At 39.4% G+C, this 27,912-nt stretch overlaps 2 protein-coding genes across 10 annotated transcripts; one reads left to right on the top strand and one right to left on the bottom strand.

Moving 5' to 3' along the window:
• The first annotated feature begins 3,011 nt into the window (after positions 1-3,011).
• On the top strand, positions 3,012-8,837 carry mlh1 (mutL homolog 1, colon cancer, nonpolyposis type 2 (E. coli)). 3 transcript variants are annotated; one of them, XR_015107583.1, is made up of 19 exons: positions 3,012-3,251; positions 3,425-3,515; positions 4,380-4,478; positions 4,594-4,667; positions 4,753-4,825; positions 4,926-5,017; positions 5,114-5,156; positions 5,248-5,336; positions 5,424-5,536; positions 5,618-5,711; positions 5,809-5,962; positions 6,255-6,583; positions 7,160-7,296; positions 7,407-7,515; positions 7,611-7,670; positions 7,782-7,946; positions 8,038-8,130; positions 8,215-8,325; positions 8,608-8,837. XR_015107583.1 is itself a non-coding variant. In XM_086165901.1 (19 exons), the coding sequence occupies exons 1-19, from the start codon at positions 3,145-3,147 to the stop codon at positions 8,761-8,763; spliced, it is 2,193 nt and encodes a 730-aa protein (XP_086022027.1). In that variant the 5' UTR covers positions 3,012-3,144; the 3' UTR covers positions 8,764-8,837. The 3 variants fall into 3 exon arrangements, 2 of the variants coding, with proteins under 2 accessions (XP_086022027.1, XP_086022016.1); XM_086165901.1 differs by having other exon boundaries at positions 7,607-7,670; XM_086165890.1 differs by having other exon boundaries at positions 7,607-7,670; positions 8,038-8,325.
• A 348-nt stretch (positions 8,838-9,185) lies between these two features.
• lrrfip2 (leucine rich repeat (in FLII) interacting protein 2) lies at positions 9,186-27,827 on the bottom strand. 7 transcript variants are annotated; one of them, XM_086165920.1, is made up of 27 exons: positions 27,663-27,827; positions 26,337-26,498; positions 22,691-22,777; positions 22,291-22,350; positions 21,494-21,553; positions 21,317-21,355; positions 21,046-21,117; positions 20,410-20,457; positions 20,193-20,261; positions 19,432-19,521; positions 18,893-18,949; positions 18,493-18,546; positions 18,298-18,354; positions 17,766-17,837; positions 17,399-17,512; positions 16,997-17,038; positions 16,249-16,380; positions 15,804-15,875; positions 14,835-15,005; positions 14,636-14,728; positions 14,164-14,256; positions 13,015-13,116; positions 12,453-12,585; positions 10,992-11,162; positions 10,405-10,484; positions 10,169-10,273; positions 9,186-10,089 (listed from the first exon to the last, which is right to left on the bottom strand). In XM_086165920.1, the coding sequence occupies exons 2-27, from the start codon at positions 26,424-26,426 to the stop codon at positions 9,979-9,981; spliced, it is 2,274 nt and encodes a 757-aa protein (XP_086022046.1). In that variant the 5' UTR covers positions 26,427-26,498; positions 27,663-27,827; the 3' UTR covers positions 9,186-9,978. The 7 variants fall into 7 exon arrangements, with proteins under 7 accessions (XP_086022046.1, XP_086022055.1, XP_086022062.1 ...); XM_086165929.1 differs by lacking the exon at positions 21,046-21,117; XM_086165936.1 differs by lacking the exon at positions 15,804-15,875.
• Between the last annotated feature and the right edge of the window lie 85 nt (positions 27,828-27,912).

The raw sequence follows: 27,912 nt of genomic DNA on the forward strand, positions 1-27,912 counted from the left end.
TTTAGTGATTGCGTCTTCCTTCCACATGTGGTTTCTTTCCAGCTCTATTGTGCTGTATCCTGTGTGCCATCATGCAAATACACTACATACTGGAAAATGTTGCACTGAGTCCTGGGACAGATGTCTCAAGTTAGACATCATATCCCTCCATTACTTACTTGATACAAATACTAAACAATGCCCGGAGAATTTCCTCATCTTAAAGGGAGTGCTGGAGCAACTTCAACGGAACATGATCTTTGGCATGTGTATGGTGAATCAATGATAGCCTTGTTGACATATGATATTTGCATTGTAATGACACTCCTCTGTGAGTTTCACAAGCAAAAAGAGCTTCCATACACCTGGATGAGCACATCTCTGAAAAGCTACATGTGACAAAATTCCAAACTGGCTTCCTGTAATACTTTCAGGTCATACTTTTGTTTTGCTTGGTTGTGCCAAGAGTTCTTGGCAGAGATCCAAAGGGTGTAAAAAGCTGCCTCGCTATGATGAAGTAAACTGCACTAAATCCTATAATTTTGAATCAGCAAAAGTCCAGTTTTCTGTTTACAGAGGTAGCCTTAAAATGGGATTCATAACATTATGGTTGAAATCAGAGCAGACATATGGTGTTAATGCATGACTGAAGATCTCAAACACTGATATTGTAGTGCTTTAGTCAGGGAAAACAAGCGGTTAACGGTAAAATGTCATTGAATAAGCAATAGCTGTTGTTGGCCACGTCACACAAGCCTGCAATACAACTGACTGTTCCCGCTCAATTCTGGGTAAAAAAAAGACCCAAACATTACCCATCAGCTAGACAGGTCAACACAGTATATGAAAGATCTGGACCAGAGCAGAGCATTCAGAAGTACTGAACGTTGTGTGTGCACATACATAGACATGTTTGCAAATTACAGTTCTTTTCCAAGAATTTTACAATTTCCTGCAGTTTATTATTTTCATGATTTTTTTTGCATGTTCTATTATTCTTGCTGTGTTATGGCTCCTTATTGCAAATTATTGTTATTTTCACTGTGTTACATTACAAATTGTACAGCAATAAACTGGTCATTTGTTCAGCCACTTTTCACCTTATGAAGCTTACCTCTTCTTTGGCCCTAGACAGATATGTTGTGTTTTTCCCAATATTGGCCCAAACTAGCGCTACTTAAGTAAAACAAAACCATTTGTCATTCTGCTAAGATAACCTTTCATGATTTTATATTATCACATATTGTACTTTTTTAAGTCACGGAACTTACATTTGAAATTGCATTCACAAGCTATTGCAAAATAATACTAAATATGGAACAGATGGAAGAGGGCAGTTGGAGAGTTTTGACAACCCTGCTACTCTTTAAAGCTTCTTAAATATGGTCATGAAGTGAAACTGTCTGCTAAATCACTATGAAATATCTACTGAAGGAGAGAAAAGCATGACACATTCTTACATCAAACTAGAATGACTTTGATTTTCAGGAAGTTTTCTATTCGCCTATTCTAATCGAGTTCAGCCCAAGTTTGAGCATGACTCCTTGGTTACGATATCCAGACAGCGCCACTCCCTGGACAGCATTTTATTCTGCTTAGGTCATATGGCCGGCTGGCAAGATGTGGGCGAACGGCTTAGCAGTGTTATTTTCACACTTGCTCAATTAAACAAGTACAGCTACGATTAGTTTTTGTGTTTTGAATAAATCTTTATAAAGATCTAGTATCTTAGAGGGGGCTACACGGTGGCGCAGTGGTTAGCGCTTCGGCCTCACAGCACGAAGGATCCTGGTTCGATTTGAGAATAAAAGGCAGAAGATGGATGAATGAATGAATGAATGAATGGATGAATGGAGTGAGTGAGTTGCCCGATGACATCCACCGACCCTGAGTGTAGGCTAAGAGGCAGAAGATGGATCGATGGATGGAAGTATCGTAGAGCAGTGGTCCCAAACCCCTTGGTACCGGGCCGCACAAGAAATAATCACTTATTTCTGTTGGATTTATTATCTGAGTCTGAATCATCTTTATTTTGGAGAAGCTTTTATATGGAAAAATGACCGGAATCTCTCGGTCACATCTCGGTCACTTGAGCGCCAAAAATGTAACACACAAGCTGGCAAAATGAGTAAAAAAAGACGTCAGACGGAAAGTTTCTTTTCCAATGGGAAAAGCGAGGATCCACACAGTGGAATCACGTTTATAACTGTAGTCGCAATATAAACAATACGTGTATCCCCCCCCCCCGATCTGCGGTAAAATTGTCAAGCGTTGACCGGTCCGCGGTGATAAAAAGGTTGGGGACAATTGTACATTTGCTGACATTTGATAACTGAGGCAAGGTATTTTACTGACGCACACACATGATAGTTCCATTGGAAAGAAAGGGAATAGGTTACAAAACAAACGATGTGAGATTTAACACCCATATTCAGACTTTCCTTTAAATTGCGGCTTTGCGGGGAACTTAATTCCTGTTTATACAACTGTCCAGGCTTGCAGAGACATCAAGCATAATATCGGAGTATTATCTGGAAATAGTAAGGCTCGAGTAATATGTATAAGCTATTATAGCAGCAGTACGGAATATGCGAGAGATTTTCGAATTTAAAGATATTAACGTGTCGAGAGTTACATGTAGTGAGAACGCCGTGTGGTTAGTTCAGTCTGTAAAAGTAAAAGTCAGACAAAGCCCTCCCGCAAGATGTTTCCGTATTTGGGTTCCAAGCCCCGCCCTAATTTGTCCTCCGCTCCAATTACAGCATTGCGCGCGGTACCAACAAAGATCGTGTGTGTTTTAAAGATGCTTTACTCGCCTGAAAAGGGGGGGGCAGCGGCTCTCTTCAGAATACAGAATACTTTCATTGTTACATTTTTCTTGCTTCAGATAACAGACGTTTTTGTTATGACAGTTCTTTTTAGGAAAACTGTTCGTAAAACGTTCTTAACGACTGGTAAACCATTGACTTAGATAAAAACTGAAAGTAAGTCAAAGTGAGACGTCGTTCTATTTGTACCTGCTTCGTAATCATGGCTGTTCCTCTCCGTTTCTTGCAGTTGTTCCACATTTCATGCTAAGTGTATACACACATACACACACACACGTACTCTAGTTTCTTTAATTTGCTTTCAGGGGGACTGAAACAGTCCACAATACTTAAAAGCATGGCAGGAGTTATCCGAAGGCTCGATGAGACCGTTGTCAACCGGATAGCTGCCGGGGAAGTTATCCAGCGACCTGCTAACGCCGTCAAAGAAATGCTTGAAAACTGGTAAATATAGAGACATTGTTTACAAATATTGCTGTCTGAACGAATGCCCAAGTCAAACGAGTTTGAAGTGCCAGCAAATGTAAAATTATTGTAAGGATTGTGTTTTTGAGGGCGAACCCTCCAAGTGGTGTCGCATATCAAAAGTAAATGCGGTTCTGTGTCCCATGTCCAAGTCTGGACGCCAAGTCCACCAGCATCCAGGTGACAGTGAGGGATGGTGGGCTGAAGCTCCTCCAGATCCAGGACAATGGCACTGGCATCAGGGTAGGAAACTGGGCTGGAAGTGCTCCGACCCCCATTGTCACTTTTCAGATTTAATAACTTGTTTCTATCAGATTGTGATCGGGTAAGATTATTGACGGGAATTAAACTGTCAACCATCCAATTGGAAGGACACCTGCTTTATCAACTGAGCCACAGCTGCACCAGTATGTGACTAAATATCACGTTATATAGTTAGATCCGGAATCTTGCTTCTAACATACACGGCTCAGATTACGTTATAGAAGCCCCAATATAATTGAAAGGACTGCAATTTGACATTAATTCACCATGTCGGCAAAATTAACTACTATCAACTATCAAATAAAAATACTGACTCAGTAAGGCTAGTCAAAAGCTCTAAAACTGTCATGATCTTGAAAGCAATCAACAAACATTTTCTTAATAAATTAAGAAACCAATGAACAATTCTAAACAAAATAAGGACAATAATTTGTTGTGACAGTAAAATTCTTGTTTTTACCATTTTGGAAATGTTACTTTAGAAGCGTGTTAGATAAGTTTAAGGCAAACTGAAATGTTACATTCTCATTTCTAAGATGCAGTATCGTTCAACACTCCCCTGCCATGTTAAGATGCGTATGTTTCCCAAAATCTTTCAACCTTTTATATAATATTTTGGTGTCTCTCAAAATGTTTAAAGTACAGATGGATGAGGAAAAAGGTATATCAAGATACTCAGATGTTTCTTTGTATATCATTACATTTCAATACATAAGCACATCTTTAATAAAAGTTTATGTTTAGATTATTTACTTATCTTTGTCTGTCAATGCTGACAATGTATCTGATCTCTGAAAGCTGCTTCTATTTTTCCAACCAAGCTCTGCCATATTCATGATACAGAAAGAAGACATGGAAATAGTATGTGAGCGGTTCACCACAAGCAAACTCCAGACTTTTGAGGACCTCTCAGCTATCGCTACCTATGGATTTAGGGGAGAGGTGAGCAGCGATGCCAACTGGTTACTCAGGGGCCAATTCAGGTTTGAGTCAGTCATTACTTAACGTCTCATAGAAATATAGAGAGCTGACAACATTTCCTTTTCTATGTTTGCAGGCCCTTGCTAGTATAAGCCATGTTGCTCATGTGACCATAACAACAAAGACGGCTAATGCCAAGTGTGCCTACAGGTTTGGACCCTCTCACCTGCTCCTTTGGGTTATCAGCTTGACAGTTCTGGATATTCACATTTTGTCCTTTCCTGTTTTTGTGCAGAGCCAGCTACAGTGATGGCAAACTCAAAGGCCCCCCTAAACCCTGTGCCGGAAACCAGGGAACACAAATACTCGTATGTGCATTACCTTTTCGCCAAAAGATGTTTTTCATTATTTATTTATCTATCATTTATTTTTAAAACAAGTGCTACAGTAGACCCCGGCTGTCTGCAGGTGGAAGATCTCTTCTATAATGTGTCCACTCGGAGGAAAGCTCTAAAAAGCCCAGGCGATGAATATTCTCGGATTGTAGAGGTGGTTAGCAGGTGGGGTGGTCTGAGCTTTCCTGTTCAGCCCGTCTTTTTTTCCTTTATTTTTGCATTATTCTGTACACAGTCAAAATATTCCACGTTTTCTTGCAGGTATGCCATTCACAATTCAGGGAAAAGCTTCTCTGTAAAGAAGGTGAGCTGTAGCTACAGAGGAAACAAAGCCAATGCAGGATATTCCTCCTTTACTTCTATAATTGATTCACTATGTCGTCTTCCTTTTCCAGCAAGGAGAGACAGTAGCAGATGTAAGGACTCTACCCAATGCAAGTGTAGTAGATAATATTCGAGGTGTTTTCGGCAATGCAGTCAGCAGGTATCAGTCAGCCAAAGAAAAAATGCTATGATCTTTGCAGGTATGTGACATCTTATCACCTAACCACTATTCCTGGTATGTTCCCAGGGAGTTGATCGAAGTTGGATTTGAAGACCAAAAGCTCGCATACAAGCTGAAAGGCTATGTCACAAATGCAAATTACTCGGTGAAGAAATGCATCCTGGTCCTCTTCATTAACCGTATGTGCAGAATAAAATTTAGAAAATATTGCTTACAGGCTGTTTAACCTTACTGGCTAATTGGAAATTGTGATCTGTCAGATCGTCTGGTGGAGTCAAGTGCCCTGAAAAAAGCAGTGGAGACCGTTTATGCTGCATACCTGCCCAAGAACTCACACCCTTTCCTCTATCTAAGGTGGATAACATGGATTTGCTTTTTTTTTCTATGTAATCAAATGCAACCTTAAACGTTTGCATTTTTTAAATTCAATGTCTCTATCTTATCACCTCAGCTTGGAGATCTCCCCACAAAATGTAGATGTAAACGTCCACCCAACAAAGCACGAGGTGCATTTTTTACACGAGGACAGTGTCATCGAGAGCATTCAGAAGCACATCGAGAGCAAGCTGCTGGGTTCAAACTCCTCACGCACATATTTCACTCAGGTAAAATTGCTCAAATGAAGTTATTAATGGGCTTTTCCCCAGAGTTTTGAAAACAATCAAGTCGGCTTGTGCACGAAAAAAATTCTTTGCAAATAATTGAATAATTTTTATATTAACGAAAAAAAAAAGCAAACAGCCTTGATGTATGCAGTAGAATATAATTTTATTTAATACTGGACAAAAATCCATGACACAGTCGTTGAACAGTGCTCATCTCAAGTCTATTCTTTTCACTTATTTGTAAGAAAAACAATTTTAGAATTACATTTTTGCCTGTTGTGTTTTTTTGCAGACTTTGTTACCGGGGCTGTCAGTCTCAGGTGGTGGTGAGGTCAAGTCGTCCCGTGCAGCATCAGCATCTGGCGAACGGGTCTATGCACATCAGATGGTGAGGACCGACTGTCGTGCACAAAAGCTGGACGCCTTCCTCCAGCCCAAAGAGAAGTCTCTTCCAGACCCCGAACCAACTGTTGCAAGCAGCAGGGAGGCTGCGAGCAAGACGGCCAGGACAGCCGAAGCAGAAATAGATGACATGGACATATTGGAGGCCCCTGACGGGCAGGAGGCGGATGAGTTGAGAGATGACGGCCAAGAAGCCCTTGGTGCTCCTGATGTTCGAAGGTGAGTGCAGTTTGTTTTGGTTTTTGAATAGTGTAAAATGCTGCCGGGCTCTCAACTTAGTTTGCGTCACATCATCTGATGTTGACAGTGCGTTAAAAAACAAAACAAAACACCAGTTAATCACTACCTGGGGTCTTTGTTTGAAACATTTCTGGACTGCTGCTTTTGAGGAGCTGTAGCTAGATGTTTTGGATTACCAATTAATATATAGGCAGACATTTTTTACCTCTCACTCTAAGTGCTTAATTATTTTCAACATCTCGCTACTGTTATTACAACCAAAAGTGTTGATAAACTCACCGCTTTGATTTAAAGCAGAGTCTAGTCCGACTCAACCGACTAAGGATGAAACTTAAAAATAGCATCTTAGGTCTTGCCATGGTTCCTATTTGAACTTATTACTTTGAAGTTCCTACTTGAATACTGGCTGATGGCATCTTTGTGCCAGCTGGCTCTCTAAATCAGAGACTGGTATCTTATCAGCGAAATAAGTTTAAAATTGTACAACTGTGGATTATCTCGTCCCCTCGGGTGGACACAGTTTTATATAGAAATGGTCTGTATGTGGTACACCAGGAAGCGTCCCAGGACAGAGGAGCAGCAGGAGGGGGGAGAGGAGGTCGCGACAGCTTCAGCTACACTTAGGAGGCGAGTCATCAAACTTACCAGCATCAAAGAGCTGAGGAGTGACATTGATGAGAACTCACACAAAGGTACAACCAAGCCGGTCAAACTGCTGCCACGCAGTCCTTAGGTTTCATTAGATCAGCTCTGGTCTCAAAGCGAAATGGGCCTTGGTATATCGTATTGCGTGTACCCACAGGTCTTCAGGAAATGTTGCAGAATCATTCATTTGTGGGATGCGTCAACCCCCAGTGGACCCTGATCCAGCATCAGACAAAGCTGTACCTGCTCAACACCAGTAGACTCAGGTGAGGTCCTCAGCAGGCAGAGCAAGTGTGCTGGCTGGCTGTTCCTCATTTTCCTTTTTTTTTTTTTTAAATCTTTTTTTTTTTCTCTTAGCCAGGAGCTCTTCTATCAAATACTCATCTATGATTTTGGGAACTTTGGGGTACTTCGACTATCTGTAAGTATGTGGATTGTAAATGACCAGAATATGGTTAAAAAAAAAAAAGACTTTGTTTGATTTTGGATTTTTTTTTCTTTCATTTAGTATATAATATATTTTTTTATTAAGACCCCAGCTCCAATTTATGACCTTGCCATGTTGGCTCTGGACTCTGAGGAGAGTGGCTGGTCAGAAGAGGATGGGCCCAAAGAAAGCCTGGCTCAGTACATTGTGGACTTCCTGAAGAACAAGGCAGAGATGCTGGAGGACTACTTCTCCATGGAGATAGACCAGGTCAGTGTGGATACTTAATACATTTCTAAGATTATTTTTGATTTTTTGATCATCACAGTAATAGATATTTTTCTGGTCTTATCATTTCCAGGAGGGAACTCTTACAGGATTGCCATTACTGCTTGACAAGTACACACCTATCATGGAAGGCCTACCCATGTTTATCTTACGCCTGGCAACTGAGGTGATGGCTTTGCTTGTGTCTCCACATTACACACGATTACAAAATGGGTTATCTGAAGCCCCCTGTTGGCTGGTTTGTGCACAGGTGAACTGGGACAGTGAGAAGGATTGCTTTAGAGACTTCAGTAAGGAATGCAGCATGTTCTACTCCATCAGGAAAAAGTACATCCTGGAGGCAGAGCCTGGGGATGCTCAGGTGGGATTCTCATGTTCATGTTCACACAGCTGGAAACAAATTTAAAAAAAAATTGAATTTTTTTTTTCATATTATAAAGGGTTGCATCATGGATTGGCAAGCCCAAGTTCAAGAACATCCAAACTTGCTGTTTGTTGAAATAACATGCAATCATAAAATAGTTCTGATCCCAAATCTTTGAAATGTGCAGCTGTAAAATATTATTGCATTCTAGAACTTATTTCCATTTCTTTCCAATATAGATATCCAAAAAAAAAAACTAATTGATGTGATTTGTCTCAGGATGCAGAGTTGAACTCGTGGCAGTGGACAGTAGAGCACGTTGTCTGTCAGGCTCTCCGAAACCTCTTTAGTCCTCCAAAGAGCTTGAACGAGGATGGCACGGTGCTGCAGATTGCCAACTTACCCGACCTCTACAAAGTGTTTGAAAGGTGCTGAAAACTCACCAGACCTACTATTTGTTTTTCCTTCATTCCAGATGTACATTGTGTTGAAATTAAAATTATTTCTATTAAATTTGTCTTCATCATTTTAAATGTTTTTTTTTTTTAATTAGACATCCTTCACATGATTTTGACTATTTCTGCAGCCAGGAAAACAACTACTGGATCACAGGTCCTTACAATACCTCAGAATATAATACAACAGAAAGCTGCTCCCTCTTTATGATATGCAGGTATCAATGTACATCCACACTAATGATACTAATACCTCACACTGACGCGCGTATATAACAGATGGAAATTATGTTTCACTAATCTACATTTTCCCTGAGGAAGACATGCAAAGTTATGTTTCCATGATATATTCTTTCCCGGGGAGATGTTTCCAGTTATCTCAGCCAAAAAAAACAAACTTGAGACTTTAAAGAAGCAAACTTCAGGTTTTACCAAGCAATATGAAATTCCATCTAGGCAATCAGCAATATTCACACCTGACAAATTGACATTACTCAAATGCAGATTCAAACATGTAAAGATACACATTGTGTACAGGGTTCTGTAAATTACATTTATTTTCAAGAAATCTTTTAAATATCTGAAAAAAACTCAATGAAACTGCAGCAGTCACTTCTATATATTTTCAAACTGCACCTTTTTAAAATACATCGTCATCGTGCACCTGTTAAACCATTAGTTTGGCAGAGCAGTGCAGATCCCCAGTCTCCTAGTGTGAAAAGGCACTTCACTGTGGGGCAGAAAGCTGGGAAGATGCGGGCCAGAGCAGCCGTGAGGGATGATTTTTTTTTTTAAAGCATCATTATACTCATTCATGCAACTTATCAAAAGAATAAAGTACAGACAGGCACCCAACCAGAAAGAAAATAAGATCTTGTGGCTAATGTAGAACAAACCTTTGAAAAGCAGTGTCTTGAGAAAAATTCTCAGATGTATGTCCCAGCAACTTGATAGTTTCATTAGTTAAGTTTCTGACTCATTCCTCAGAAAAAATAACATTCAAGACTCTTCCTGGTTTAGCAAAAAGTTCTTTTTTCCGTTTTAATTTTTTTTTTATCTGCTACAAGGTTTTTTTTTTTTTTTAGTGTTTTGGTTAGCTACAAATGCTTTACAGCTCAAAATGTGCTCCAGATGCAATATGGCAGTCAGAGGTCTGCGGTGCGAGTTTAAGGGCTTCCGTGGCACTGCCTTGGTCTCACTGCTGGGACAGCAGAGCGTTCCTGTTAGCCTTCATCTTCTCCAGCCGCTTCATGAGGTGATTGTTGGTCGTCTCCATCTCTTCTATCTTGTCCAGAGACGTGCGCAGCTGTAGGTGCACAGAGGAATAAGGTTAACCTACGCCATGTCATGACCGGAAGGATTTTAAGATTCGACATGGTCCTTGCCTCTCTTTGAAGTTTACGCTTTTCTGCCTTAAGCTCATCTTCTATTTTCTCAGCGTTGTCAGCTTGTGCCTTGTATCGGGACACTTGCCCTTCAAGTCGGCTGATCTGAAGCACAGAGAAGAGTAAACATTCACTTAGTTGTCTAAAATCCAGTTTTGAATCTGTAAAATTGCTGTTATCTATTTTAAAGAATCATTTCTTAAGATGATGTATATATCTTAATCCATTTCACTTACATTTTGTTCCATTGTACCCAGTTCCTGTTCCGCCTTGGAAAGCTTGAATTTATATTCAAAAATTTGCCTGTTGGCATCTCCTAGGAATAAAAAAAGAAGAAAAAATTATGCTTGCGACTATAAAAATAATTACAGGAATTATTTCTGCATCAATTTACTTACTCTCAGAAAATCTACTTGGTCGATTAAAAAAACTAGGACAATATCGAAAACCTAAGTTCTCAAGAAATTACCTGGAATACCAGCAAAAAATTACCATTAAAATCATAAAAAAAGGCATGCCAGACTTCAAAAACTAAAAATAGTCAAGATGAACAAGCAATTAGCAAGAGAATAATAAAATAACTAAAAACATTTTTTTTAAAACAAACAGGAAGAGCTAAAAGTGATTTTATTTCAAATTTGAAAGACCCATTTTTTTGTGATGGAAATGGAAAAAGGGACAGTGCTGGTGGGTGGGTCGTTCAATTATACCAAAGGAAAAAAAAACATATGGAAGAGTGCGAGTTTTAAAACATAATTAGAGTTTGAAGATAATAACATCAAACATCCCACAATAACTATGTAGCCAAGGAGATCCAACTTACTTTGCATCTCAATTAAGTAGAGATCTGTGCCGTTCTCCATCCTCTCCCCGTCTGTGTATACATTCTCCACCTTTGAGTGCTTCTGCCGTTCCTCCTCAAGCTGATTCTTCAGTTTCCTGATCTGAGCCAACAGTTCATCCTTCTCCTCAGCCAACTTTCGTAGCCTGACATCTACAAAACACAGGAAAATTACAATTTACTTACACCATTTACTCAAAGGCAAAAACTCAATACACATTAGAAAGGAGTTGTAGTTGCCATGAATAGAAATTCATCAATACATTAACTACAAATGTTTCACTGAATCTGAACCACCTATGTTCAACACAGCTGGATTCAGGATTTTGATTGCACTATGGGTAATTTAATTGTTAAACATTTTTAGCAGCAAAAACGGTATTTTTTTCTTCCAGAACATTTGTCAAAACCTTTATTGACTATATGATATGTAAGAATTTCAACAGAAAACACATCGCTAGGGAAGAAAGACTACACTGATTTGTATTATTGCAACACTAACAAACACACAACATGAACACCTGGGTAGTTTGTCAGTCCTACAAAGACACCGTGACCGTAGCAAGCACAAACAGACATTGAGAATTACATGGATAGCTCATGGAACTATTTCATTTCATTTTCATGAAACAGTGAATTAGAGGGTTACCTTTTAGTATATGTCTGACGTACATACACCTTTTCAGATTTACTTTACAACAAAGTTGAAGTTGTAATATTATTTTCTTCAAAAATAACAATAACAAACTAACCCCTGCTGTCAAAAAATCCCAACCTCCTTAATATCTTTACCCAACTGATTTGATTTTTGGACTCAATGTTAACTTTTATGTCAACAGTTCCTTTAAACATCTAGTGCTTTCCAAGACAGTTCCAACACAACTGTTGATTTGGGGTTTTTATTAGAGCTATTACCAAGTACCCGGTCCCAGTTTTTTTAGTGGCTACTCTTGTGAGGTTCCAAGTTAGCTGATACAAAAAATATGACAACACACCGATGGCCACTGATTGTCTAGGGAATGTCGTTATTGAGCACGGCAGTCGACACAAAATCAAATCTGCCATTTAAAAAAAAAAAAAATTGCAACTGCACTATTTGTTAGCATGGCTGATGTGTCTGGCTATCTGTAGCCTTCTCTGACTCTTTTCTCCTAATTTGTGTGACCAAATAGCCGCAGACCAAGTAGCAAGTGTGCCATTGTTTCTGTGTCTGTCACTGTCTGTGTTTTGTGTCATGTTTAAAAAAATGTCATTGCAGTTTTGTACTGCCGTGCTGAGACGACCTCGCTCACATTGGGGAGGTACTATGAAGTAATGGAAAACCACCCAAACAGAGTTAAGCCAAAACAAGTCGTGCTGGAACTGTGCAGTGGAAAACCGCCATTAGAGAACACTGCCACATCCCCATTCCCTCTGTATAAAAAAATTATGTCTCCAACTCACCCAGCGGACCCTCTCCTGCAGACTCCAGCACCTGTGCAGCCTCCTGGGAGACCACAGTGATTCCTGAAGACAAAGGCTCATGGTTGATGTCTCCATTTGGTGTTCCATCTGGGATGATGACAAGCCCATGTTTCTGTCAGAAAAGAGCACAACATTGATAGGTAGTGCTGTGAATCAGAAAAGAAAAACAGATGATCTTGACAGGGTGGCTTCATTCCAAAGCAGAGGTTGTATAAGCCTCAGTGAGAAGAAGCCAAGTTTCAATCTGGTCGTGTTTTGACAAGGTTTGCAGAAATATTTTATGTACTAATACACTCAAATCAGTCATTTTAAAATGTGCATTGCAGTCTATTTTGGTGAGAAGGAACATTAAGGTACTATATTACTTATACACAACACATGGTAAAATCATGGGCAGATGAAAGGAAAAAAAGTAAATGAAAGGCACAAAAAGTGACATAGAAGTTAAGCAGAGAAACACAGTGGCTTAACTTTATTTTGATCAACAATGAATTCCTCAAATCTTGACTCTGCTTTCCCCTGAGGACTTAGGAGGACCTACCTCTCCTGCTTTTGCCTTCCCCTTGATGTCAGCAAGCTCATCTCTGAGCTCATCTCTCTCATTCCTAATGCAATCAAAGTACTCTTTCTGTCTCTCTAGGGCCTGGCCAAACACACGAAAGAAGACAAGAAAGGAAAGGAGGAAGTGGACAAGTTGGACAGAAATTACAAGCATGCAACAGCACATGCTACTGAGCATCTGCCATGCACAAATACACTGCACAAATGAAACACAGACCCTGAAGACACGCAGACATGCATGCACACACACAAGGATAAAACTGCCTTTGCACATGTTAAGAGTAGTGGTAGAGTTACTAGATTTATGATGAAATTGATAAAGAGGGATAGTATTGTATTTGTAACCAGTTTTTACAGTACAAAGTAAAATGTTTTCTTCATAATGACTTGACATCATTTACAGTTTTGGTAAGTACTGGATGCAGTGCATGCAAAAAAGCTCTACTGAGTATACTTTGCATTTCTTGCACTATTTTAAGAAGCCTCAAGTTTCAACATCCTTTCACAGTTAACTTAGGAAACTTAATCCAAACCAAAACCCCAGTTATTCTGACATGCAAAAACACCCTAAAGTCAAAATGGGTCAAAGTGTGTGCTAGTAACCAATAATCTAAGGGTCTCTATTATGCAGGCACAATGAAAGGCAAAAAAGGACACTTATGGGGTTTCCATCCACCTGTTTTATGTGATTTTTTTTTCTTTTCTTTTTGCACTTCGTGGAGGTGGGAAGTTGTAATACCAAATAAAAGTTGAATGTTCAAACAGATGTAGTAAATTGACAGTGCACAGAAACTTCTGCTATGCCAAGAGTGATGGCAGCAGATATGGTGGAAACGTCTTTCTTTGAATTCCTACTTGAAACAAACGCAAACACTGGAATCAATGGGAAACCGCCTGTGTGGTCACTTCTTCAGCAGTTGTAATAGCAACAGATTGAGGAATGTGCACTGCTTACTGGTCATCCTGATTAACAAAATCTAAGTAAATGTGGTGGGCAAAAAGACTCACAAATTCCTTTTTTTTTCTTTGCACCCCATTTGGATGGAAACCAAGCAACTATCTTAATACTAAAATAATTGACCTTCTATTGCCTCTCAGTCTGCTAGAGCACCTGTATAGGCCCTCCTACCCCAATCTTTTTGTCCTTCCAGTTTATCGTTTCTTGCAGGTCAAACACCTCTCTGGTGAGGGCATCTAACTTAGTCTGTGTTCGCTGGCTCTCCTGGACAGGTATTGTGCAGTAACAACGTGGGACAGTGCAAGATAAGAACACAATAGGGGAGAGTCCAATGAAAAAGAGACTGTGAAAATGCATGTAAATGAAGAAAGAGAAACTGAAAAATAGAAGTAGGTGAAACATGTTCAAAAGACATTATATTTAAACTAAATAATGTTTATTAAACCATTACAGATGATTTTCAGGGTCAGGTAAAGCAATCAAACTGAGCTAGTCAGCTTGGAAGAAGGTTTTAAAGGTTGAGCGTGAATCAATCCTATCAGGTCCCCGAAAGAACCTAGTCTACTCTGCCCAGAAGCACTAACACCTTCTGTAGTGTTGACAGTTGAAGCCCGATGTGATGTGCACTAGAACACTGCCATACCTCAATAAGGTCATCTCTCTGGCGAATTCCCTCTTTTAGTTCTTCTTGTTTATGCTGCAGGACTGTACATGTGTGCTTTTGTCTTTCTAGTTCCTGAAAAAAAATACATTTGTTTTCCAGCAACATCCTTTGCACGTAAATACTTAAATCCCTTACATGGATTTAGAGCATTTTTCTGGGAGGTGGCTTAATAATTTACCTTTGACTTTTCCTCCAGCTCCCTCCTCGTCTCTGACATTTGTTCCTCCATCTCTTCTATGACGTCCTTTAGTGTGTCAACCTGATAGATGAGGTTACCTTTATCATTGTCCAGCTGTGCATTCGATACCATGGCTTTCTTATACTTCTCCTCCACCTCTGCAAGGGACTCCTGAAAAGAGTGAGGCCATACTAATAAATACACAACACATGATTAAAAGTACATTTCACCTACATGCAACAGGTGCGCTGTCTGATAACTTAGCTTCGAGAAGAGATGACCAAATACTTAATTTTTTTCTATGTTCTGAATTTAAGGTTGATTACACCAGAGGCATGTTTTTGTTCAACCTTTTTTCATTTCAACACAGATCCTTTGGGACTCATTAAATGTGAAGGGGATAAAATGAATCACTCAAAGTTTAAAATGCAACCAGTTCTCTTCAGTAGTAAAACAGTAAGAAAAACAGTACTAAAAAGAGAACTAGATGAGAACTATGGAAACAAGAGTTAAATATAAACAAGCAAGTATAAAAGTTGGATCAAATTCTAAAAAGAACCATTCACAGACCAAATTTGTTAGTTTACTACTTTTTAAAAAAAAACATTAGGTGGTTACTAGAAAACAGACGACAGCTGAAATCGACTACACATCGACTACACCCAACGATCATCCAACATTGTAGCACTGAGGGGCTGTGTGGAAGAATTCAAACAATGACTGTCATCTGTCAGCTGGTGGAGCATATTTCTCTTCTTAATTCGACTGAGAATGCAGCACAAATTTGGAAGTGTCTTTATATCAAGTGAGGAGAGATCATGCATTTTGGATAGGAAGCAGATAAACACATGGTTGTCGTGTTAGGAGGAATAGTGGGTACAGTAGGGAATGAGTGAAGAGGAGGATTAGTGAGGCCATTCTGCTCCCAGAGGACAAGAGAAGGCATGCTGTGAGCTAAAGCCCCTCTACCTTCAGCTCTTTAAGCCCTTGCATGTATCGCCCTTCTACATCCTGAATCTGGTCCTTTAGTTCATAGATATCCTGTGGAGCAGATGGAGGGAATTGTTGGGGTAAACTGGGGCATCAGAGAGGGTGGGGATTTTTAAGGAAAGATAAAGCAACGTGCTGCCATCTCAGAGACAGTCCAGCTAGGGTACACAAGATCAGCAGACCCAGACACAAGAAACAGATTTGCAATCCTCCCGTGCATACATGAAGAAAAGTGTTTAAAGACAAAACTAAAAACAGCAGAGAGGGCAAAACACTGGCAAAAATTAGGGAAGAATTACGTACAGAGAAAAGTCGTTGACATAAATTGCATAAAAAAAAACAAAGATTTAAGAAGTATGATAATGCAGCAATGAAATCAAAAGGCATGATAGATGATCCAGATGATTTAGATCCTACAACTTACCCTAAGTTCACTCAGGCTTGTGTCTGGGTCATAGGCGCTGCCAGTATCTGTGCTCCCCCGTCGTGATGAAGTGCCACCTAGCGATGCTAGTGTCGCAGCTGACAGACCTGGTGTGGTGCAGCGGGAAGATGGCTGGAAGGACAACATGTCAAAACACAGGTCAAGAATAGAAACATAAAAAAAAATCACAATGTGTCAATTGGCTTTTATTTTACACCGCACTGCTATCAAGTCATTGTAGAATGTCAAATCCTCCTGAAGACAGGCTTGTCTCTGTCAGCAGCTAAGAGGTAGTTTCATGTACTTGATAACCTTGCTCACATTATACACAGACTGAAAAGAACATAGATTAAGCCTCTATGTTGGTGTGTTGTCATAGTTATGCTAAGTAGGTACAACATTGTTACAGCTAATTTGTATGTCAGCGTGAGTGTTCAGTAAACACTAAATTGGTGGGTAAACACTGTTTACCCACCAATTTCTCAAGCACAATGTTATGAATCAGATTGTTTTTAATTATTCACCATACAATAGACAGACTATTGCAGTGGATAGAGGGTATTTGCAAGAAATCGATTTGCCAGACCACAATGTACAAGGGATCCAATATGTAGGTACTAAGCTTTAAGACAAAGACACCATGACTCATTGAAGATAACCAACATGATAATTTTGTTTTTGTGTGTGTGCGTGGGGGGAGGAGTTGTAGAGATGTAAAAGTGAAAGGCAACAATTATTAGATGCTCACCCGACTGTAATCCGAATACTGTTTGTCACATTTTTCATCCAGCTGAAAGAAAAAGGAGAAATATTATGTCAAAACCAAGATACAGAACAATTTGTAAAATGTGTCTACGTCGTGATGACATTTTCTTCTGTGTAAATTTGGGTAGTAAGTCCAGGCATGAAAACAAGTAAGTGCTGAATGGTCACAGATTATACAGATTTAAGACAAAAAAAAAAATGAAACAAAATTCATCAAGTAACTTCATCTCATGGCATATATTAATTACAAGTCAAACACTGCAGTCATTCACATCCACTTGGGTAATAAATGTGACATTAAAATCATGCCTCAGTTACAATAAAAAGTAATCCATTATTGGCACGCAATTTTTAGCATCCTTTTGCAAGGATTTTTACCACTTACAGTGTCCAGATCAGGAATGCTCAAATCATCAAGATCAGACACAATACTGCCCCTTCGGTTGGAGCGGCTGAAATAATCAGCTGCTGACTCACTAATATCTGAGAAGTCAGACGACTGCTTAGAATATACACAGTGTGAAAGAGGAAGAGAAAAAGAAAAAGACACATCAGACAAATTCAGACAGGAAGTGGGCAGACTGTAAACAATGAAACACAAGTGTTTAAGAGAGAAACTTGTAAATAATTGGCATAACCCGCCTTTGATACCTCAATAATAAACATTATAAACAACCAATACTAAAGCTGACGAGTGACGGGCGATAACAGTGCAACAGTCAAAATGGAGTAGTTTCATCCCTACAGCTCACCGCACTGTCCCTGCGGCCTCTGCTCAAGCGCTCCTGGGACACACTGCTGACAGTGTCATCATCTGAGGAAGACTGAGATCGACACGCACACATACATACACACAATTGCACACAATCAAACAAGATGAAAGTCTACACTGAAGCAGAGCAGACACACACACTTCTTTAAACAAGCTCACCTGTAGCCAGTCAGAAGACTTGACAAGAAGACTTCTCTAATTAATGTAACCCTATAGATTACTGCTAAACATACTACTCATGCAGGTACAATTGTTTTGTATTGCGCAGTTAAAAGGTCTAAGCCAAACCATAAAGCCTTGCTTCCAATTTTATCAACACAACAGACTAACATCAACCATGGATACTGCTCCCTAAAACAAGTCAGAACAAGTATGGAATGCATGATCAAAATTGGAGCGGGGAGAAAGTAGTCCTGCTGCTTTGACAGTGAAAGGGGGACCTTGGGGTTAGTATTGGGAGTCTTATGCATGGTTTAGCTGACATCATGCAGGGTGTTTTTATGGGTGCTCACCACAGGGCTGCTGTGAGTGGAGCTGGCTCCAGAAGAGTACCAGCTGTATTCAGAAGGCTGTGGATGGGTGGGGGTGAATTGGTGGGGATGTGGTGACAGGACATTATAAAGACAGACTTCAGGTCACAGGCACAACAGCAATCTGTTGTGTTAATGACACTAAAATTCTATTTGACAAATATTCTCATGACTTACAGCTCTTGAACTGTGCCCAGAACTGTAAAGACCAATTTCATCATAAATAGAGGCCTGAGGGCACATATGAGAGACAAAGCAGGCATAAATCTGACAGCTATGGGGGTTGACGAGAATGGACCAAACAGTGATCACAAACAACTGTATTTTCTGCATCAAGTATGGGGTTTGGTGCAATATAAGAGCTGGTTTCATATAAACTCTTACTTCATCGACCTGAGGCACATATATCAAGCCCCTAACAAGTGCTCTGATTGTTGCTAAGCTAAATATAAGCAGTCTCAACCACCATGGGGATCCTAGCTCATGTCTGCAGCCATTAGAGAGGTGGCAGGTCTGCTTCTTAAGTTAACTAAAGGCATGCAGTTAGATAGAGGCTATACAGTGATCACAAACTAACCGTGCTGTAGCTGCGGGGCAGCACAGCTCCAGTGGTGGAGGATGAGGAAGTGGTAGCCTGTCAAGAGAGCAGGGCAGCGGGGGGACGTCAATTCAGAGGACAGAGGAAAGCTGTGTGGGGAATGACTCAATAATTGCAGTACTAGAAAACCGGATGCGAGTTTTGCTGACTTTGCAAGAATGAATGCCTGTAGCAACAATTTTTAAAGCTGTTGACACAACACTGTCAACTCACCATAGTTTTAAACCAAGGTGAAGAACCAACTTTTCATATCAGCGCTCACTAATATAATCCAAATAAAAACAGTTTAAGGTTGATACATCATTCTCGATGTTGGTGTCCTTCTTTAACAGAACAACAGCAAAACTGTTAATAGTCTCTGCTACCGCTATTCGATAATTCACGTACATGTTCTTACACATCTCTAAGGAATAATTTGGCCATAAAAATTTAACACAGATAAGCAGTTTCACCAACTGTTCATCAATGTCTTTGCATAGAGGGGGTAAAATGTGGACTGCACTGGAAGGAGGACAGACCCGTGGCAGAGAGGTGGAGGTGGAGGGAGGAGGTGGTAGTTTGGTCTTCTTTAGGCTGGTGTAATTCCTTTGATCATGGTATAATCCAGTCTGTAGGAGTAGCAACATAATATGGCCTCAAATAAACACCGGCAAAGCAGGTTTTTACCCTAAATGTCATGCTTCAATTTTCATTTGGTCAATATCTGCGTAAGTCTTACACTCACGCAAGTGCAGGTTTATGACCGCATATATCCACAATGTGGTTTCTTATACACCTTCATCTCCTAGAATTTGATGCTGATTTGGTTATTTTTTCTTATGCCATGCATATTATAAGGCACAAAGCAGTCTTTATACGCAGTATGTTAATTGAAAATAAGTCCACCGACATAAAACATGCATTAACATTTAATTTTGAGAATTCGGCAAATGCTCTATTCTGTTCTTTTGTCTGTTGGAGTGGTTGACACTGTATCCTCCTGAATAGTTGTTAGATATGTAGAATTGAACCAGACATTGGGATCTATTAGATTTCTGAAACACATTGTACCATTAGTGAAATTACAGTTGCCGTAAGAACAGAATAAATCGTAATTAAAATGAAAGACAGACACTCCTTCTGGAATCAAAGCTAAACGCATCACATGACAATAAGTGGTGAGATATCTGATGTCAAACTGTTTAACAGCATATCAACACGTCAAGCCACTGACATTTGTCTGCACTGCATTAATATGTGTTAGCAGCAAAGATAACACATAACTAAGAAGTACACTGACCAGCAGGTCCTTTCTGGAGGAGCTGTATGAAGACTTTTTATGGCCATGCAAGTCACTGTACACTGAACTCTGTCCATCAGGAAAAAGGTAAAAAACTATAATGAGATATCAAGACAAATGGACAAGCCTATGGCCTTGATAGACTAAGATCATACTTTATTGATCCCCATTGGGGAACTTCAGGATAGGATTTAGTGATAGACACACAGGTACATACAGTGGATCGAGATGTCTTGAGGTTGGAGCTAGTGGCAAGGCCATCAGACTGAAGAGAGAATTGTGGTCAGAAAAAGATAAATACATTGAAAACAACAAAGCTGATTAGAGGGTTACCTCTGCCATTTTTCAAGATATTCAAGTTCAACTGATGGCGTCATATTCAAAGACAGTGCCATTCAAAATCAAATATCACAATTATTTCTCTGTCAATGTGTGTGTATATATATATATATATATATATATATATATATATATATATATATATATATAAATTTGTATTACCCTTAACCTAAAATGATTAGGGGCAGTAAGTGTTGGTTCAAATTGTTTTAAATTACTTTCCTGAACTTGTTATCAAATGAGCAGTCACCATAGTGAGCAAAAAAACATTATTGGGAAGTGGTTAAAATTCACTTTACATACATGGGTAGTGTTATAAATGCAAAATCTGATATTTTAACTGTTTACTATAGAATAGAGCAGAATAGAATACTTCTTTAAATTGTTCTACAGTGGGGAAATTGTGGGGAAAATGAAATTTGTCCTATCAATACTGCCTTCAGAAATAAAGTTAGATTGTTAAACACACACAAAAAAAAAATTACATTGCCAATCACATCCAGATAGAACGCACCAAGGCATCTTTTCTATGAGAACTGGGCCGACTCTTGTAAGAGCCCAAATCACGTAATGCCGACGATGTTGACTAAAAACAAAGACAAACAGAACACTCAGTGCATTTCAATCATATTATGACCTCGAAAAAAGGAAAAGACAAAAAAACTCCCAAAATACAGAATGAGATTTTTATCCAATGATGATTAGCTTTCAACAATGCCTCTCATACATTAGTGTGCCCCATAAGTACACAGTCATAACAATGCCGGGGTGTTTAATGTACGCACCCTGCAGCTGCGGACTGACATGACATCATCATTCAGCCCCTGGTGATGTGGGATCATTATTCACAGCAGGAAATCAGAGAAAAAGACACAGGGTTATGTGAGATTAATGGGAGGGTTGAAGAGGAAAAAGTAAAATAGAGGGCAGAGAAAAGGAAGATGCTGGGGAAAAATACAGACCCGGTGATGATGGCTGCGGGATCTACTACTACTAGAGGCTCTGGCTTTTTCTGTGTCAGCCTAGCGTCAGGAAGAAAAATTTTCAGAATTTCAGATAGAAAGTGAAGAGACTTAGTCAGCGACCAATAAAACCATTGCAAACTTAGCCGCTGCTATGCAAGTCCAAACCATGCAAAATAACCTCTGTTAACATCTTTCTACCAAAATGGTCAAACAGGGCAAATGGAGAAGTGGCAAACAAAACCAATAGCTCGACTACTAGAATTTTTATATTTTCATATTAAAAAAGATGTACATATACATAAATATCTCATGACAAATAAAACAGGTGACACCATATCATAATGCAGGAAGATATTCTTGCTGGAAGAAAACCTCAAACCGTCTCACCTAAATTGTTACTTGATCACTAGGCACCTTACGAAGTCATTACATTCAGATATCTTGTGGTGGATCAGTTGACACACAACTTTTACTGTGACATTACATCAACATGCAGGTTAATACCATGGAGAGCTTGGAACATTCACAGGGTGGGAGAAAAATGGCAACATTTCCAATTTAGCTCTTTGCATGCTTATTCATCCCCTCTAAATAAAGCCAAAGGCCGCTGCCAACACAAAAACACACAATCACAGAATATGGAGTCTCCAAAACAAATACACTGCTCAGCATATTTTTATGGTGAGGCACAGTCAGTGAGTCGGGTTTAGTCAGTCAACATTGACTGGAGATAAATCCCTTAAAACAGGCAACGTTAGTAGAGTGAGAGGTTTGCAACACTCTCACTTCCCTACCATCCACTGATGGATTTGACCCCATTTCCTGCTGCAACTGCCTGATGAGTGGTAAGAGAGCTAGACCAAAGAAGGGAAGCGCCAGGAAAAACATACAATCATACTTCACTCAAAAGTGCTGAAATGTCAAAACTGGGATACATTTCATTCAAGAATAGAACATTTGGTTACATCTGTGGACATGGGGATTTTTTTTTTTTTTTTGGTGTATTTTTGCAAATAAAGGGCACGATTAATCCCAAATGGGCAATCTGAATCTAAGTCTGAGGAGAGTTGACAATGAGCTATTTGCCAGTGATGAGCCAAATCAGGCAGTAATGAGCCAATCAACAAGGAATCAGCAGTTGTACTGGCTCTCATGGTTCATCAATGACAGTGCTATTCATCTGATGATATTTACCTCCTTCTGCTGCCGTTCAAGTTCCCTCATTCGGATATCCCTTGCCTCTGCCCGAGCTGCCCGCTTTGCTGCAAGCCTGGCTTCTGCCTATAAAAGAAGAAATGTACATGTTAGGCATGAATGGAAACAAGTAACTTGTTGCCTAGAATCTTGCCTGATGCATTGATCATGTCAGAGCCCCTCACAGCATCGGCAGCATTAGTGTATGATCCTAAAATATCCTGCAGGACCTAAATTACAAGTTAGCTCAATAAGACAGATTCTGTGAGACTTTTCATAGTGTGTGCTTTGGAGATGTCTCATCAGAAGCAACATGTGCAAATGATCAGTTGGTTTAATTCTATGAGCTCAAGGGGGAAATTCTGGTTACAACCTCTTACAAACTGGTTTGGATAAAAAAAGTAAGCATTTAATACTGTGGTTCGGTTCAACTTGAGAACACAAAGAAGATTCATCACTATCAGTATAACTTGAGCAGTGTTTATTGAGTACAAAAAAAAAATCTAAATAAAAACCAAAGTAATCAAATATCCTTTGGGGAAAGTGAGAAAAATCATTACGTTATTTTCTCACAGCTTAATAAAGACCAAAAAGGAGTTAAGGGGGTAATTTTAATGAAAAGCTACGTGGACCACGCTTATTTAAGCGAGGCCCTTCACATTATCCCTGAGTCCCTGCATGGCCACATATAGGTGACTATATCCTTCCATTGCATCAATGCAATGGCACACCAACTTATAATTACATATGGTCTGAATAAAACATGGTGCCAATAAAGAATGTTACATTCATAAAAAAAGCATAACTCAGAAAATGTGCATAACATGAATAAACTATCTTTTTGTACCTATTTCGCCTATTTCCTCACTGCAGAACCAGATAAGTAGGCTTCCGGATAGAAGCTATTCCTATTCTAGAACAGCCTGGACACAGTAAAACTCTGCTAGGCAACCATATAGATTAATATTTTTTTTACCTTCAGCCCATCTTTTATTATTAAAAAAGTTATTAAATCTCCTCATCGATGAAAGAGAAAGATGATCATATCTAAATTTGTAAGAATTGATTCAGAAACTACTCCCCCAAGATGCAATCAATCAAAATTTTGAAATATCTCTTACAATACACATCTCTTACAATACTCATGTAAACATATTAAATTGTTCTATTCTGCATTAAAATGTTTGGTAAGTTTGGAAAAATAAGAAAAACCTGTCTCTGCTTTTATGGTGAATATACGGCACATGCCAGGTGAACATTTTTCTAATCCATCGGTTGGTGCTGGCCTAAAACAAATTATGCTTTGTACAGGGAGGAGAAAGAAGTTAAGATGTGACTACATAGGTAAAGACACCCAAATCAGAAATGGTCTGAAAAGCAGATAGCACTGTGCACTGCACCTGTTGAGTTGTCTGACAAAATGACCTGCACTGCACAACAGCACAGCTGAGCTCTGTCTCTGTCCTATCTATAGCCTGGCCTATCCAGCCTTAGCTCTAAAACAGCAACATCAGGGGACTCGTACAGTAACCTGAGCAGCAGACATTCACCATCAAACACACCTCCAGAGCACAGACAGTGAAAACCATGCTACAAACCATAAGATCAGGTCTACTCTAAAGATGTCTGCAATGTTCATCCCATTCTTCAGGGGAAATAATGACTATTTCCTAACTGATTGAAATATGTGGTTTCAGAGGCATTTTTCATACACATGAATCTACAGGGAATTCTCACCACACCTCTCTTTGACAATATATTACAATGTCATCTAAAATAGATACATTACATTACATACATACATTAAAGCTGGTGCAATATTTACTATTTAAAACATCAATGCAAGACAATCAAAAGTAATATCTCACATCATTTTCAGTGTTTTAAGAGGAAAAAAAACAGAAAAGGGTAGCATTATGCTCAAATTAATTCACAAAAAATGCTTATGCTTCCATTAATCAAATAATTAATGGCTCAAATAACTTTCTTTTCTATAGAAAAGAAAAAAAATAATGAAAGGGTGAGTGTCAACGGTCAACTCAATCAACACAGAAAAACAACAACATAAAAAGACAAACATATTTTGAAATATTTGAGTTGAATATCTATTTCCAACACTTGGGCACCATTTGATTTGTAAGCAGGTTGATGGTATTAAAAAAAGACTGACTACTCAGTAATGTAAGAGGCCTCAGAACTACACTAGTCGCAGTACAAGCTCAAATTTACATTCATTCTCAGCAGTGATCCCTGCCAGGCAGAGCCAGGCAGAAGGGCTGCAAGATTCTTTAACCAACGTTTGGAAGTGGCTAGCATTCCATTATTTGATATGGGACAGAGGAAATTACTATTAATTTTAACACTGACACCTTGAACTCGCTGCAGAGTCAGTCTAATCACTGTTTAGCTACACAAAGAGATTCAAATTTAGGACCTGACTGGGGAGGGTCAGATGACTCATGTTTCTATGATCAGCCTGCATGACTATAAAGAGCAAACGGAGCCATGTGCTAAATGTCCAAGACTGAGCCACTGCATAGCTTTTCAAACAGCACAGACAAACCATTCTTTCCCCAGTAGTTCATGAGGAGCAGGGGTTTATAAATCAACTATTCTATGTATCGTATATACCTAGGGGCAAGCTTATTTGTCAGTCCTTTAAACTGTTACATGTAAAGTAAGAATTCTATGTTTGGAATTCTATGCAAAGGTATGGCAGCCCTGCAGAGGAATGGAATAATGGAATAATCCCAGGACAAGTTGTTACAAGCCAGGTAGCCTCCCTCCTCGGCCTGTTTCCCTCTCCTGAGTGACAACATTACAAGTGAATCCTTTTGCTCCAAAACAGCTGTCTCCACTGAGACATATATTAGAATTAACAAGTAGAACCTGAATAACCACATACCAGCACTAATGCCCACTTGATATCACAACACTGACCACTACACTACAATACAACTGTGCATTAGAGAATAGTTCCCTAAATCCACTGATTGGTTACTGTACAGATGCCTATATTTGACCTTTATATTTGATTTATAAACTTTTCTTGTAGTTTTGTGAAAAGCTATTTAGGTCTCGATAGAAATATCATACAAATAACCGAATGATTTTTCATGAGGAACACATTGTAAACAAGGCCACTCACATGAAATAAACCCAGCTTTCATAAAGAATTTTTCAGTCTTTCCTTTGAATAGTGTTCTGATGCTGTGTTATGTCTAAGTTATGTCTTTGGATAACACCACGGTTATCAGTTAGCTGTTCACAACAACGGGTCAGTCTAAAATATACACAAGATTCTGACATGTTTGAAATTTGAAAATTCGGGTACAGCATGGAATCGCAAGATTTAAACTTCACGCTATTTAGACTTTGGGATATCTGTATCACCATATGTCAAAATAATTTGTGGTGAATCAGATTTGATACCTGTTTTTATGCTGTCACATACATTTTCTCCACACTGAACTATTTAAAAGGGATGGACAAAACATGGTTCTATCTGTGCACACATCTGTTTGTTACACATCTGCCCACTTTGAAAGATCGGAGTATCATGGATATACTGAGCTGAAAGAAACCATATTAACATTGACAAGCAATGCAAGGAATGTAGAAAAAATTAAGTCAATATTTATCTTACCTCTCGGGCAATGCTACTCAAAGCCTCATCCTCTGCTGAGAATCGATCTTTTAGAGGGGCACGCTTCCTGCCAGAGCCTTGTGTCCCCATGATGCCTCTTCAACTGTCGCTCCAAACAATTATGTCCAAAGATAAGAAATGCACTGGACTCTTGAAAAATCCCTGGACAAAAAAAGAGATGAATACTTTGAATAATTTGTAAACCAGTCTATGTTCATTTTCACCATGCATCATTGGTGCATTTTCATTAGTTTATGCTCTGTGCATGCTTTTATTCACTCTGACAAACCAACCACAATCCTTATCTGTTACTTCCATTCCTACTAAAATAGATAACCACTCATGTCTGGCACCTACAAGGGTTGTGGATAAGGAGTGGTGCTAGACATGAACCTGCCTAAAATATGACCTCAGTGACCATAGTCATGGAAGAAATACTGTTAGTAGCTACCATTGCAGTCAGGAAACCATTGCTAAGAAATTGAGCATACACGGTTGTTTTCTTGAATAGATCTGAAGCCATGCTGGTTCGACGCTATCCCTCATCAATGCAACAATGACACGTGTGACAGACAAAAAAGGGGCAATTTCAAAGTCAACAAATCAAAGAACACAAAAGACCAAGGCGGCTGACTTAAGGCAAGAAAACGCCACGACCGGGACAAAGCGCAGTTAGGTTTGATGGACTAAAGTTTAATCCCCTGGAATCCCCAGATCAAATAATGTAACAATTGAATACCGGTACGGACACAATACAAGTTTTGAGCATTAGGGAGGAACAATGTAAAATTACACTTGTATTTGTATCTACCAAGTCAATCAAACAGATTGTCGTTGGCAAGGCGTCACTGTCTACGTAACAAATGACCACTCCAAAAGTCCAAAATAATGACTATATAATTTGTGACTTAGGGGAAGCGATAATTACCTACCGTAGCCGAATTACCGTTCACGTTAAATGGGTGCGCTGCCCTGTTAGCGGTAGCTAGCTAATAACATGACGTTGAAGGAAAGGTTACGCTAGCCAGCTAATTTATCCGCCAACTAAACTTGCTAACAAGGCTGTTATCCTCCCGTGGTCCCATTTGAAATACCCCGTGTTCCCTTAAATTGAACTCATATATATAGAGATTAATATCAAATCGTGACATTCTCTCTCATCAAATATCCCCACAAGCGAAGATATTCTATGGGAGGCTAGCTGACCAGGTTAGCTGAGTAGTTAGCTAAATAGCATTTGAGCTATCCACGACTCATGAGAAAAAGACAGGACAAACTGGCACGGATCTTTCCGTCATACTGCCCCCTCCAAAATTGCAAACTTACCTTTGCAACGCCTTCAAATGACCATTGACGCCGCCGATATGTTTCTTCTTTCCTCTTACAATTTAATGGAGCACCATTTGGTCGGCCTATGGGGACAGGGGGTGTTTTTGTCCACACTGACAGCTGTCATGGGTCCGCCTTTCAACCGCTCTCTACACTAGCCTCTTTACCCAGTTTCCACTCATACTGGTTAGCTCCAAAGGTCCCAGTCCCGGATGTTGAAAAAAAATCAGGGTGTGATGCTGCCTTC

This window comes from Fistularia commersonii, chromosome 2 (assembly GCF_037954325.1).
Source record: "Fistularia commersonii isolate RoL2024-O1a breed Wild chromosome 2, RoL_Fcom_v1.0, whole genome shotgun sequence".
Classification (NCBI taxonomy): domain Eukaryota; kingdom Metazoa; phylum Chordata; class Actinopteri; order Syngnathiformes; family Fistulariidae; genus Fistularia; species Fistularia commersonii.